This window comes from Lissotriton vulgaris, chromosome 3_1 (genome assembly GCF_964263255.1).
Source record: "Lissotriton vulgaris chromosome 3_1, aLisVul1.2, whole genome shotgun sequence".
Classification (NCBI taxonomy): Eukaryota; Metazoa; Chordata; class Amphibia; order Caudata; family Salamandridae; genus Lissotriton; species Lissotriton vulgaris.
Window position 1 is genome coordinate 147,112,023 of NC_141689.1, and position 15,660 is coordinate 147,127,682.

The following is a 15,660-nucleotide window of genomic DNA, read 5'->3' on the forward strand; positions in this document are numbered from 1 at the left end:
CCTCAGCTATCCATCCTTTTCCCAACTGTTGCACTCACTGGAGTGGGAATAGTAAGTTTTACCCCTCCGCTATCCAACACTTTCCCTACTGTTGCACTCACTGGAGTGGGAATAGTAATTTTTACCCCTCCGCTATCCAACACTTTCCCTACTGTTGCACACACTGGAGTGGGAATAGTAATTTTAACCCCTATGCTATCCAACACTTTCCCTAATGTTGCAGTCACTGGAGTTGGAATAGTAATTTTATATCCTCCGCTGCCTAATATTTTTTGTATTATTTTAGGTAATGTAGTGTATAATTATTTTTAAAAAGATTGAAAAAAATGTTTTAAATGTGTTATATATATTTATTTAATTTGTATTTATATTATTGTTTTATGTGTATAGATGTATTTACGGGACCACAGGGGCGGAGGTCCTGTGCCTCGAATTAGGATGCACCCGCCACAGTGGCGGGTGCATCCCGCATTTTTAACATTGCGGTGGGCGGTGCTGAAAGCACCGCCCGCCGCAATGCTAAAAAAGCATGTTGTGCGTTTCAAAGCACTACATGACAGGCACCGCGCGGTGCCTGCCATGTTGTATTTTGAAACGCAGGGAGGTACCATAGGTACCCCCCATGTGCACCACCCTCCACCCTGGGGGCCCACAACTGGCCACCAAAGCAAAGACCATATGCCTTTTCATGGCGGCATTGCCGCCACGGAAAGGCATTGCCCACAACACATCCTAATATGGCTGGCGGTGTCTGATAGACACTGCCACCATATTAGACCTTTTCCGCTGCGGTCGCAACGCGACAGCGGCGGAAAAGCAGCGGACGGTCTTCCCGTCTGCCGCGATCCCCTGCCATTGTAATATGGCAGGGGGAAATAGGTGGCGGACGGGCACAGATGGCGGACGGATCGCCACCGCCTGCATGACGGTGGCGATCCGTCCGCCATCCTAATCGGTCCCTAAATGCCTTTTCGTGGTGGCATTGCCGCCACAGAGAGGCATTGCCCACAGCACATCCTAATATGGCTGGCGGTGTCTGATAGACACCGCCACCATATTAGACAGCGGTGGAAAAGAGGCGGACGGTCTTCCCGTCCGCAGCGGTCCCCCCACCATTGTAATATGGCGAGGGGAAGTAGGTGGCGGACGGGCACGGATGGCGGACGAATCGCCACCACCTGCATGGCGGTGGCGATCCGTCCGCCTTCCTAATCGGCCCCTATATTTTTAACAACAATTTTTTTTTTCAATATTTATTTACTTACCACAATGTAGATAGGATGTTGATATTCTTGACTTCGATATTTTTGCTGCTATATTTTTGTAATTCGATATTGTGACCTTTGATATTTTGTTAGTGATTCGCCTCTCAGTCAATTTCTTATAAAATTTACGTTACTGTGGTAGCAAATAGACCTGGACTTTATTTAGGCCCTTGTGGGAGCCTACAGAGTCTTTGTAGGAATCTTAGCACTGTAAACAAGGTCAAATTGCAGCTTTCAGCCACTATATTTGGACATAAAAAGCTATTGGAAATGCATTCATTTGAAACTGCAGCGGTGAGGACTTCACACCATAGCGCACAAGTTGATTCTTAAATGTTAATACAGCAATCCTATCAAACACCTATCACTCCTCGCGGTCCACTGCCTAAAGACCACTCCAAAATAAACAATAAATGCACACAAGAGGAGCGCCAAATTATTTCACTGTTCATATATTCAACCAATATTTGGAAACCTTCCAATGATCAGTCCATAGGCAGAAAATTCAATTTTCAACAAGATCTTCTTCTTTATTGTAAAGTTCACAGTTCATTTCAACATATCCAATCCAAAAAGTCTTCCTTTATAACGTATTCAATCACAATTCATTTCAACATATTAGATTCAGCCAACGCATTTCGTCCTCAAGGGACATCATCAGGGCTCACTTTCCTTCTTAAAGCAAGCTGCAATTATTTTCTGTTACGAATGAACCCAATCCCTTCTTCTCGTGAAATTTTCTATCTTTTGGAATAAGAAGTAGAAAGTGGAAGTGATAGTATGATCACAAGAGAATTTTTAGCCCCTGGAATAGTGCAATCATAACAGAAAATAATTGCAGCTTGCCTTAAGAAGGAAAGTGAGCTGTGATGATGTCCTTTGAGAACAAAACGCGTCAGCTGAATCTAATATGTTGAAATGAATAGCTATTGGAAATGTCCAATGTAGTTTAGTATTTTTTACAAACATTGTTATTTATTAATCCTATGCTGTGTGAATTTTGTACATTAAACGTTTGTGTGTGACCATTTAAATGTTGATAGTCTAAGACTATGTGATAAGAATGATCTGGTTTAACTACACAAAATAATGGATTATTCATAGGGGAGACACAAGGCTCAACCACACCTTGATATTCTAACTGTTCTCCCTAACAGCATCATGTTTAATAGGATATTGTGATTGCACTTGCAGGCTGAATGCTTTGAATCCTACTTCTTTATGGCAGTTATCATGCATTTCTAATACTAGTCAATAGTTTCACTCTTCTAAAATGTAATAAGTATTTTAGGGCTTCACGTTCGAGCCCTAGTGTGGGTTGCACCTCAGTTGCTAGTGGTTTGCATTTTCCTTCATGCTCTAAGTAATTTCCTAACATAACTTATTTGCTGTCTCTGATATATAACAACCACCTCTGATTGTACTGCACACCTTTCTGTTTCTTTTTAGAGTTTTGTATTTCAATAATAACTTGATTATTTTGATCATCTTCTGTTTTACAGTGGCTTTTACAGAATTTTGTTTTCTACACCCAAAATTACATGAAGTGAATTGACTCCATGATGGTCACAACGATGCAACAATTTCTAGTTTGTCTGTGCCAGCCCTGCCGTTGGGGCAATGTAATTGGAAGAGACAGGGTGAAAGGAGAACAAAGTGATTTGCCATTTTATTTCATTATTTCACATATATTAGCAATAAGTAAGCTCTTCATGTACACCATATTACACAATAAATGTCAACTGCTGAAATCTCTTTTTGGCAATAGTTACAGAGGCATGCAATGTCAAAAAAATCACTCAGATACAGAAACAGAATACTAAATTGATTTCATCAAGCAAATACAGGCTTTCAAACTTCCATAACTCCTGTTATGAAGCTCTGTAAGCAGAATAAAATATAGATAAAAACAGAAGGCGGGTAAAAGTGCATATGTACTTACACAGTTTGTCAAAACATATATTAATCAATGACTTACAATGTCTTACTTTTGTCCAAGTGCATTCCCAATAGTGTTAAAACCGACAGCAGATGGGTACAAAAATACTAAACACTGTTCAAGTTCAAGTTTATTTCACGTTTATTTGGACCGTTGGTCCACAAACAATACATATCGATAAAAAGTTCATCCAAAAAGTTAAATAAAACATTTCATTACACACAGACACCCTAAAAACATATTTAAAAAAAACTAATTATTAAAACTCGTTTAAAAGATATAAAACTGCCTTCACTTTTTGCATATATTTCCCCATTGCCACAGCAATATCTAAGTGGGACATTTCTGTCATCAGTGTCACAGCCTGGGTCCTAGTTTTAATCTCATATTTCATAAGAATTGGTTTTAAAAATTTGATACGCAAGTCCAAAAACTTCAGACAATCAAATAAGATATGCAGCATATCACATTTGGACCCTAAAGAGCAAGTACAGCTTCCCTCATCATTGATCATGGCCCGCTTTACCGAGTTGTTCATATAACAAGGGTTAACCCCAATTCTAGCCCTCAGAACCTCATTTCGTAATTGACGGTCCGGTAACTTATCTATGTAGGGGAAGCAATAAACATTATTCCATGCATCAATCATAAAACTGGTCGAGGTTTTACTTGCAAGATAGATTTTGTCCTGTGCATGCGATATTTCCTTTCCCGTTGACCTGAGTAACTTTTTATCAATATTAGCCACGGAGACAGTAGGGCACACATTAACTCTCATCTTCAAGCATAGCTTTGTTACTTTCCCCCTGGTCTCTCTTGCCCATTTTAGTTCGCTGTCCTGTATTGCATTTTTGCCCCATTGAGATATTTTGGTAATTGCGCCTATTTCTAGGCGTTGCCAAAAGCGCAAAAGGGCCATACCAACTTGTATACCCCATGAAGTCAGGCCTAGTTCCAGTCTTACTGCCTGAACCATTGCTGACCGGGGGAGCGTAAATAACTTTTTTAGGTTTTTGCCTTCTTCCACATCCCAGTTTTCCTTACCACTTAGGAACAACAGTTCAGCACCATACAAGTATTGTGGGGGTACAATAGCAGCATAGGCTTTTAGTACTGGTTTGTCGGTCATAGCACCATAGGCTTTGTTAAACAATTTCAGACCGCTAATCGATGCAGAGGTTCTTACTTTAGATGCCTCTAAGTGGGTATTCCATTTCAAATTCTGCTCGAACCATAACCCCAAGTATCTATACTCTGATACTGATTCCACTTTTTCTGACCCAATCCACCATGAGAACTCAGTTTTCCTCCGGCCAAAGCTCAATGTTTTGGTCTTATCCATATTTATCACAAGTTTTTTTCTTAAGCAGTAGTCATTGAAAGCATTTAATTTTCTTTGCAAGCCAACCTCGGTCTGGTCCATAATCACCAGATCGTCGGCGTAGAGTAGGCATGGTATCTGCTTGCCATTTAGTTTCGGGCTTGCCCCAGTTGTGTTCCCCAACATTGATGGTAGGTCTGCTAGGAACAAGGAGAACAATAGGGGAGCTAATACACATCCCTGATTCAGACCATTTCCAATTTCTATTTTCCCTGATAGACTACCATCTATGTCTAAAATTATCTGTGCCCAGTTTTTTGTGTGGAGCATTTGAAGCAGCCGCAGTATATCATTAGGAATTCCCTGACTAATTAGGGCCTCCCACAGCAGCTCCCGGTCCACTAGATCAAAGGCTGCACGGAAGTCAACGAAACAACAGAACAACCTACCCCACGATTCCATTGACTTCCGTGCTATGGCCCAAAGAGCAAAACAATGGTCGATAGTTTAGTGGCCGGCTTTAAACCCACCCTGTTCCGGGGGGATGGTTTGGTTTTCCTCTGCCCAATCTTTTAATAAATTTAAAATTACTTTTGCAAAGACTTTTTCCCCTATATCGAGGAGGTTTATAAGCCTATAATTTTTCGGTATTGTGTGGCTACCCTTTTTATGAATAGGCCTAATAATTGCATCCTTCCAACTTTCTCAGTCGGGTTTTAGAACTGGCTTCTCTACGGAGACAGCTCTCCTGAGGGCCACTGAAACCTTACGTGAGGGAGCAGATAAGGGAAAGACAATGGCCCTCATCATGCTTGATCTCAGTGCCGCTTTTGACACTGTAGCACACTCCATCCTGCTACAGTGTCTAAATAAAGCGGGAGTTATCAACAAGGCACTGGGGTGGCTGAAATCTTTCTTGATTAACAGGACCTTCCAAGTCCAAAGAGGGACTTTCCTCTCTGACAGGGTGATGCTGGAACAGGGGGTTCCTCAGGGCTCTGCCCTGAGTCCCACCCTGTTCAATCTCTACATGGCCCCTCTGGCAGAAGTGGTGCAGTCGTTCGGCGTGGAGCTTGTCTCCTACGCCGACGACACGCAACTCCTCATATCGCTGACCCATGCTCCTTCTAAGGAAGCTGATAACTTCAACGCCTGTATGTCCAAACTGGCTACGTGGATGAATGAACACTGTCTGAAACTTAATGGGACAAAAACAGAGGTCCTCATTATGGGAGGCAATGAGGTCAAATGGACGACAGAGTGGTGGCCCAGCTGTCTGGGTCCTCTGCCCTCGCCTACACGAGAGGCGAAGAACTTAGGTGTATGGGTGGACAATAAACTGTCCTTTGACAGCCACGTAAAGAAGACTGTTGGCAAATGTTTTGGGGTGATGAAAACCCTCAACCGCACCCTCGACCTGTTACCCATTAACTCCAGGCGTACCATGACGCAGGCATTAATAACGTCCCGTATTGATTACGGCAATGTACTACTCATGGGGACATCAGTGAAAAACATAAAAAAGCTACAGGTTCTACAAAACTCGGCAGCTCGCCTGGTGCTTAGGCTTCCCCGTCGAGCTCCTTCACGTCCCACTCTAGCAGCCCTCCACTGGCTACCGATCAGTAAGAGGATTGTTTTTAAAGCTATGCTCTGGTGCCATAAAATAATTCATCACAGAGCTCCGGCATATATGTCTGATTTGGTGTCTGTGTATGAACCTAACAGATCTCTTAGATCCAAAGGAATGGGTCTACTCAAAACTACCTGCCCCAAAAAAGCTAAAATGGGTGGCAGATCATTCCGCACCTTAGCTGCCAAGCAATGGAACCTCCTGCCTCTAGATATCAGGCTGGAGAGTAATGAAATCGTATTCAGGAAGAAGCTGAAAACTTGCCTCTTTGCTGTGTGAACTGGTTCCTTCTTCTTTTTTCCTTTGCTGCTGCATTCTCTCTCCATAGCGCGGGGACACACCGGGAGGTGTTACCAAGCGCTCTACAAACTCCTTTAAACTAAACTAAACTAAATTCTGGGATGATTCCCGTATCCAGGATTACCAGGAACATCTTTGCAAAGAACTCTGCCCACCATTCAGGCCTCGTTTTAATTATCACTGCTGGGAGGTTATCTGGTCCTGCGGCACGTGTAAGGTTCAAACTAGCTATAATCTCCGTTATATACCTTGGGGTAAAATGGTCCTTTATCTCATCCCTCATCCGTGGCCAACCTAAGGTTCCCGGTATTGGTTGTGTCGGCCATCTTCCATAGATTTCTTCCAGATAGCCTACTCAATCATCTTCCGGGACCTTACAAGCGAGGGAACCGGCTTTACCGCCCAAACTCTCTTGGACTAATTTCCAGAACCCTCTCACATCCTTGGATTCAATCACCTCCAACATATTTGCCCAACATTTCTCTTCATACCTTCTTTTTTTATTCCGAATTAATGTTTTATACTTTAACCTTAGTTGCTGAAGTGTTTGATATAGGTCCACTTTAAACATGGCCCTTACTCTTCTCTCCTTCTGTCTTATCAGGGCCTTAGCTACCCTGCATTCTTCGTCAAACCAGGGTTTCCTATTTTTATTAACTACATAGCTGCTCAGTCCTGACTTTTTTACCTTGAATTCCTTCTTGAGAGAATCTGCCAGCTTACCTATGGTCAATTCAAACCACGGGATTCCTGCATTAGACTGAATTTCTTCAGTTGGGATTGATTGTTGAATTAGCCCAAGCTTTTCTATCTGTTCGTCTGATATACAGGTTGATAATCGTTTGGGGTAATCCACATGGACCTGTAGAACTCTCTCTCTAAGTTTACATTTCGGGATGCGTATTTCTAACTTCAAAGGGAAATGGTCACTACCTGTCGTTTTCGCCACCTCAAAATTTCTTATTTGATTAAAGCACCAGGCCTGACAGAACATATAGTCTATTGGGCAAGGTTGCTGGCCCCTCACAAAAGTCTTTCCCGCGGGCTGGTCTTGCTGAAATCTACCATTTGCACATACCATGCCCAAGGACCCCATTAGCTGACTAAGTGACTCATCCTGCTGTGAGAGCTCCCCCCTTGGAAAGAGTGCAGCTTCAATGTTATATGCTTCTAGCAATTCTTTGTGCCAACTATCTACCTTTTTGGGGTCCAATCTATGGTTAAAATCACCTACTACTAGTACTAAATCCTTCAGATGCTTGGCACTAGTTGACTACTACTGTGTGGATATACAAAAGAAAAACTCACATCAAGGGAGTCAAACAAAAATGAAGAGCCCTTCCCTCAACCACCCCACTCTTCCATTCTGATAGACCATCTAGAAGCCCAGATGTGCAGTTGAGACAGATGTTGAAGTTAATCTAACATTTTTTTAATGTATTTATTTAATGCATTTTTATATAGGGCAACTTTACCCGAAGTTGTCAGAGCGCTTTACAAAAAGACCAGCTGCAGTACATAAGGACTTCAGAGTACATGTGTTACATAAAAGATTCAAACTGTAAAACTTTAAATTTACATAAGAATTGTAGAAAGTACAAAAGTCTACTACAAATACTAGTTGTTAGAGTTACATATATAAAAGTTGCAAAGTACCTCAAGGAAAAGATACAAACAGAAACTGTAAATTCACATAAGAATGGTAGTAAGTACATAAGACTACTACAGATACTAGTGGTTAGAGTTACATATATACAAGTGGCAAATTTAATCAAGATTACCTTTTAATGAGAGTGGAAGCGGTTAGGGTTGGACAAATATAAAATACATACATACATAATGCATCTTTTGCAGAGTGCACTGTTAATGCAGAAGCTGTCCACATATTTTTACATACCTGGCCTGCTCTGACATTGAGTGCACCTGTGACCCCTATGATTGGGTGGCTGTGTGCATGTTTGAACCCTAGGGTGGGGTGTCAGTACGCATGTGTGAACCTTATGATGGGGTGTCAGTGCGCATGTGTGAACCCTAGGGTGGGGTGTTAATGTGCACCTGTGAACCCTACCGCTTGGACCCAGAGCATCAGTTAACGTTTTTGGAGTAGATATTTTACTATGTCCAGTTTTCAGGAAGTTATTCAAATATTTCAGTATTTCAAATACTTCCATGCATACAGTTTTGGGAACAGCTGACTTCCATCACAAACGTATATGTCAAGGGTTAGGTGCAGTGGCAGCGGAAGCATCCATATTCATGTCTTTCAATGCTGAGAGCAAAAGAAAAGACAAAGCATCCAATCGGAGTAGTGCAAGTATTGAGAGAGGAGGCTTTGTGTTTAGGTACAAGAAAGGAAAAACATAACTCCAGGCCTGTCAGTTTAGGATTTTGTTGAATGCACAAATCTAAGCAGTACTATTTAAGATATGGAGATAGCCAAGGAAGTCTTGGACTTCCCGATTCAAGTTTTCAGTTTATTTTTATTTATTGACTTCACAACGTCATAAACAGCCCACACTTTAAGGTAACTCAGTGTACCTTACCTGTGAGAGTGAGGCGGAGGCTGACTTTTATACTGACCAAGGTGAGTGAGTTCTGCTCAATGACCTGAACCACAATTGGCAATGGAGTAGAAGGTCCCGTTCTACATATTCCTGTAGCTCTTCTGCAGTGCTTAATTTGTGCTAGTGTTTGCAGGAGCTTGGACTTATCACTTTTTATAAACTTCAGCTCTTGTTTATGACAGTCCACTACATGGTGGGTGGCGTTCAAAGCTATTACTGAGCAACGCGCATCAACAAGTGTTGAATAGACTTTAGCACAATACTAAAGCCAGTGAGTCCATCCTATCCCACCAGCTTTAGGTGACCTGGAATAGGACAAAATGTCACACTTCTATTGTGTGATGGTTAGCGTTTGGCATTACTGGCAGGGACAACGGGGCCAATGGGTACAATGGATAGAACTGAGGATAATGGGTAGGGCCAACAATGGGTAAGGCCAATCCCATGGCCCTACCCATAGTCCTCATTAGTAGCCACCTGGGAGTAATTCCTCAAGTTCTGCACTTATATTTCTACAAAATTAAACACGGATCTTCTGTAACCACTTTTTCTAGTACAGAACTATGAAAAGGGTGGCTGGGGACAGGTCTGGTTGTTCGAAACACTAGTGTGTCTGGAACCATCCTTTTGAGAAGCAGAGATGTGATTGGCTGCTTCAGACAGCTTAGAACTGATCCCTAGGAGAGGCACAACCCATATTTGTCTTTGTGCGGGAAAACAGTCTGGGGGTTTTCACACTGGAAGCAGAGCAACCTACCACTAGTTGACTAGATGCTTTGATCTTAGCGGCTAGTCTACATCTCTTTGGCCATGATTTGCAAAGGTTTTGTGTCCGGCTGGCGTTACTTTTTTAATGCAAAAACTTTCTGGAGATTTGCAGATCAACGTAAATTGGTATTTGCGTTGATTTGAAAGGAAACGTAATGCAAACCAGCGCAAAGTGCTGATTTGCATTACTTAGCGTCAAGGGGGCGTTACATGGTGGTACATGGGTGTTCCTATGCAACCACCCTTGCTTTTTGACATAAAACCGTATATACTTACATTCATAGACAGGGTTCTATGGCAAAAAACAATGCTGCTGGAAAGCAGGCGTTGAAAAGAGAAATGTTTTCACTTCTCCTTTCTTTTCTAAATTAACATGTGTGCTGCAGTGTACAGCACACATACTAAAGAAGGAAACATTTTAAAACTTGTCTAGTCATAGTATTTTGTACTGGATCTGGGCCCTCCCACTACAAAACCTATGCTAGACTCACGCACATGTCCCTGCACTACAGCGCAAAGGTGTGCACGTGGCAGAGGCAGCAAAATTGGAGAGGGAAGGAGAGTGCCATATCGCTGTAGATATGGTGCTCTCCTGCTCTGGCCTTGTCACGCAACACAGCGTAGAACCTTTGGGTTCTGCGCAGCATGACACCTTTGTAAATCTGTATGTTTTTGTTTCATTCGAAGAAAGGCAGCAAATATTTTCAATGTTGTGAGGTAGCGCAGATATGTTCTTCTGAGTAAGATGTTTTATGGAAATTGGTCTTTCTCTGGGTTGGTGCTACATTGATGCATTCGGTGATGCTGGCTTTTTTTATTATCGCAACAGTTTCATGTATGCTCACTACCTCCCTTCAGGTCATTATGGACACTGTTTCAACTTTGGCACTTTCTTGTAATAATCTAATCCAATTGGTGTTGTCGGCTCTTTTACTTCCATTGAACTAATTAGACTAAGTCACACTATACTTTGTAGGTGAAAAGTTCAATGCTGATGATGGAGCAAGGTGAAGAACAAGATTTTGTTCAAACTTGTGAAGTTAATCTCCCATAATAGTTAAATTAATAAGCATGTGGTGAAATTACTAATCAACTTAGTTTAAGAATACATTCATCAGTACACGCGGGATGAACTAATGTGCTTTATGTTGCAAATGCAAAGAAAAATAATAAACTAACCTTGTCTATTGACTTTGTCAGTATTAAATGCGGCTGTTTAACTAATGGCATGTGCTTATTTTGTGTGCTTATGTTATGTCTTTTCTGTGATGAAAGCTCATGGAGTTCGTGCAGTTCAAAGAAGAAAAGTAATCATGATGCTGCTTGATTGTGCTTTCGCTAGATAACATATTAACAGGATTAATTAGTAAAGGGGGTGGGTAACAGAATGGGTCTCAATTCTTTAATTAATTGATGTCTTGTGTTTGTTTAAAAATAGTTTCCAAAGTGAGGCCTAAAGGTGGTTCAGAAAAATCGCTGACAGAGCTGCAGATGCAAAACCTTGTCCAGAGTGGAGCCTTGCACATGCGTAGCTGTGAAGATTTTTACTGCATTGTCATCGTTAATTTAAAAAGCAGTTCTTTGGTTAAGTTGAACGTGCTCTTGGAGAAAAAGGCTCAAGGACAGGAACTTAAAGTGTCTGCCAAGGCTAGGAAGTAAATGTTCGAAACTCGAGGAAAAGTAACTTTCTTGAGGAAGCTGAAAGTTGTGGAAGCAAATACAATAGGGCTTATGTAAAGCCTGGACTTAGTCAGGAAATGGAGATGAGCTAATATTTTTATCATGGACTGACACAGGACAGCCAATGAAAAGCTTGGATTCGCTCAGAAGAATGTAAAATGTAGAAAGTTTAGCTAGAGAGAAAGGTATAAAACCTGACACTATGAGCAGGAAGGGGCTCGCTCGCTCTCTTCCCTTTCCGATTCCTGAATGACGTGACATGTTGTTGGACTTTTGGCGCATGTAAGGACAGCAGACTTTAAAAATGATTTTTCCTTTCTAGGTGGAGTGAGAAATAGACAGGGAAATAGATTTAGGGAATGGAAACTGTTATTTTGCTAATATTTCATGTTTCTGAGCTTGCTTTGAAAATGTCAGTTCATTAAATCATTTCCTTATTAAAAATGCTGCTTTCTTATTTGCTTATATAATAAAGATTCTAAATCGTAAATGCTTTTTCTTTATGAAAAATAAAGTTAATAAATTAGATTTGAAAAGACAAGCTGGTCTTGTTTATTCATGGTCTAGTTTCCATCAGTTGATCCAATCGCCTTAGTGGCCTGATTAATGATAAATGTTTTAAACCATGGTGAAAATAGATAAACTGCAGTTGTATATAGCTATGTAAATAATATGAGAGTAGTTTAGTTAATCAGACCACATGATTCAGTTGCTCAAAAATTGTCTCATTGGTATTATGGGACTTTGTATGTGTTTTGTGATTAATGGTGAGTATTGAGGTAATAGGTAGCGTTATTGAGACAGTTTTTCCATCTGAGCGCTGGATCACTGGAGACAATGTCTGCAATGACCTGGATGTGGTGGCCCCCCACTGCCATGGGATCACCTCCCAAGTCTCTGCATTCTCCTTCTTTGACTTAGAAAGCAAAGTAAGGTATCCTCTTTCCTCGACTGATATTTCAATTTTTCCTCCCTCATTTCAATAAATTGCTGTTGATGGTAAGTGTCATCATTGGATTTCCCATCTAGCTAATCCAGTCTGGTTCCTGGCAGTGAGCTTATTGCTTTAGTATTTTATGATAATTTAATTATTTTCAGAAAGAAAAGGCAAAACCAGTAAACTGCTACAGGTGTACACAGATACATCATTAGTTTTCACCTTCACAGTGAAGAACAAAGAAGGAGAAAGTCAGAAGAAAGCCACTCTGACTAGAGTCCCAGCAGTATGATTCCCTGTCAGTGGGCATGCAGTCCCCAAAATCCATGATGTGGTCCGCAGTGGTCCGTGTATACCCCTCTGTCACCAAGCCTGCCATACGAGGGCGAATTTTTGATTTCCACTCTAATAGTCTTCTTAGTTTGATAAGCAATAGCGGCAAATGGATACATTTATTTCAGTGTTTTGTTACCTTTGACAGTAGACTCAAGAGACACTGCTAGGCTAAGGAAATTCATCTTTCTAGTCAGAGCCCTCAGTACCTGTGCCCCTCCCCAAAACGGCTGTGACCCTGAAACAGTTGAAAAAACAGGCAGGCGTCCTGCTATAACTCACTGATGAAATACAAACATAGGGCATTTGTTCAGACAATAGAAAAGGGGCACAAGTAGGAATTGTTTGATGGATAAACAGGAGAAATACAAAATGGAGTTTTGAAAATTCAGAGACATTGCAATCAAATTACTTAAGAGGAAAGCAGAGAAGAAGGAAATACTGTGAAGTGAAGGCAGGGAGCACGAGGATAGGTTTGGATTGAAAGAGAGGAAGACAAAAGGAGCAATAGAAAGTTGAAAGGTATAACAGTGTGAAAGAGAAGGAGTGACAGCCGGAGGACTAGGAAATGAAGAGTGCAAGAAGGATGGAAAGAGGACGGGTTACAAAAGATATGTAAGAACGACTGGAGTGGAGAGCAGAGAAAGGGAAGGTTAGTGATGGACAGAGGGAGAAGACAACTGTGATAGAATGAGGAGAATCAGAGGAAACAAAAGTGACAGACAACCGTCAGATGTAGGGCCTGAAATAATATCAACCAAGAAACCAAAATAATACATTGGTGGGGAAAGTCACAAGGGGACTAGGAAATCGTGAACAAGAAGTTGGTAGGTGGGAAAAATTGGGTAGGTCAGGGTGCAAAGAATAGTGGTGTCCCTGTGGTACTTAAGGAGCTGGATGGGGTGATATCATCTACCTAAGAATAACGCTCTTCTATCTACAACCTACAGCCTATGCCTTATCGTTTCTATAGTCCCATTTCATAACTCGTCATAAACCGGGTAGGTATCTTCACTCGTCACATTCACGCGATAGAAATGGAGATTACTAGGAATATTGGGCTCAGGGATGCCTATGGTGTGATTGTAGACCCTGAGTTGGTCAACAAAATTGCTCATTCGGAAGGTATCATTCGTAGAGAGGCTCCCGAAGGGCCTCTGGAAGCCAACATCTACGGTACAGTTAGGATGCCTACATGCAAAAAAAATTAAGAGCTGCATGCAGGGGGTCCCACGGTCTCTTCTGCTCACGCACGGAGAGTTCTCAGTGTAGAGATACACATGGGAGCCCCCTCTGTCCAACACTGAAGCTGAAGAACTATTTTCGACTTCGGATATAAGGTCGGCCTCGGTATGATTTCCACCATGGAAGCGACGCGTTGAATTCCACACTTGCCGATTGGTATCATCCAGTCTCAACATGGCCACCTGTCAAACGGAGAAACAAGAGTAAGTAAATTTCCATAGTCTGCTACAGAGAGAAGACATCTTAGGAGAGAGCAGTAGTTTCCCCTGAAGGAGTCAAGTCAGCATAACCCACGAAGTGGGGGATGAAAAACTGACAGAGCGTTACATACCATGATAGAAACTCAGTAATACAAGAATGTTACATTTTCTTCTAAAATGTTGACATATCGCTGTTTATGCCAAATTTTACTTTCTTTTAGGAATTGCATCTTGCAAGCCCTTCGAAAGGGCGCCCAATATCTAGCTAACATATTTACATTGTGGGCACTGGAACACATCTAATACCCTTTTGCCCTATTGCTGTAGGTTTGGCTTTGGGTATTTTCAGAGGTTCTAGCAGGAATGGCTCATTAAAGGTATATCAAACAGGCATAACTGCTGTTCTGCAAAGATCCTACAACTTTCTAAAATCAATGTGAGGACTCTAGCATAGATGTTAGTGGTGATAGGCATCTGTTGGAGTTGTACTTGCTCACATGCATAGATTGTGTTTGCAAACCTTGCTTGGATTGGAATAGGTCACAGAAAATAAGTAACTAGGACTCCTCCGCCTATGGTTCCAAAAACCTGTTTAAAATTGCTGTCCTAGGCTCTCTATTGTGGCATTGCGGATTATTAGAAATGTCCAAATTAGCTGACCTGTACCTGTTAGATTACATAGGGCAATCTCATTTACTATCTTTCTCATCCCTTCTTCATATGAAACATTAAATGTGAGGTCTTCTGCATCACATCAGACCTACATGAACCCTGGCTGTAAGGGATTTTCTTCTCTATATTCCATTTCTCCTAGCCCCCCTCCATTCAAGGAGAAGGGGAGACTAACTTGATACTGTAACCTCGAGACAATACAATGACCATAAAGGCCCAACTCTATCTTGGGCAGGTTCGACTGCATTTTAGGCAGGCCACTTCTTCATTTGCTACATTTCTGCAGACTCATTGTCTTGTCTGCCATTGACGTAGATGTAGTCTATACTTATCATTCCTAGAACTCTGAAAGTGTCAAGTCATTTAGACAATGATACAGGTGGGAACACCTAATGCGACATCAGTCTGGGACAATTGTCTTGTTCTTAAAAACTCAAGGTCAAACTCAAACAAACAAGGACAATAGCTTAAAGAGTATAGTCTGAGTTGATGTTAATTTATCTTATATGTCCATAAAGATGCGTCTGAGACTCGCACCTTGATGCACTTAACTTATCTCAGACATTCCTGAACTTATGTCCGAAATACCAATCTCTGATAAGATACAGTATATAAGGACTGTCACTTGACCTCTTGGCAGGGAGGTCCTTCGCCCAGATTATTTCACAAGATACTGCCGGAGACTATCTTGACCAGTGCACCAAGAAGATGCTGCATTGCTCTTGTATCTTTGTATTCTTTTCTAAACCGCTCTATCAACTTTGGGTAACGTCTGCTTCATATAAAAATATATAAATAAATAA

At 41.5% G+C, this 15,660-nt stretch overlaps 1 protein-coding gene across 2 annotated transcripts in view; it reads right to left on the reverse strand.

Moving 5' to 3' along the window:
* Positions 1 to 2,908: 2,908 nt before the first annotated feature.
* LOC147726117 (uncharacterized) overlaps positions 2,909 to 15,660 on the reverse strand; it is an 82,421-nt gene continuing 69,669 nt past the window's right edge. For both annotated transcript variants that reach the window (XM_086960222.1, XM_086960221.1), the window contains exon 3: positions 2,909 to 14,167. In XM_086960222.1, coding sequence (XP_086816348.1) covers positions 13,721 to 14,167 — 447 coding nt within the window. In that variant the 3' untranslated portion in view covers positions 2,909 to 13,720. The remainder of the gene's footprint in view (positions 14,168 to 15,660) is intronic.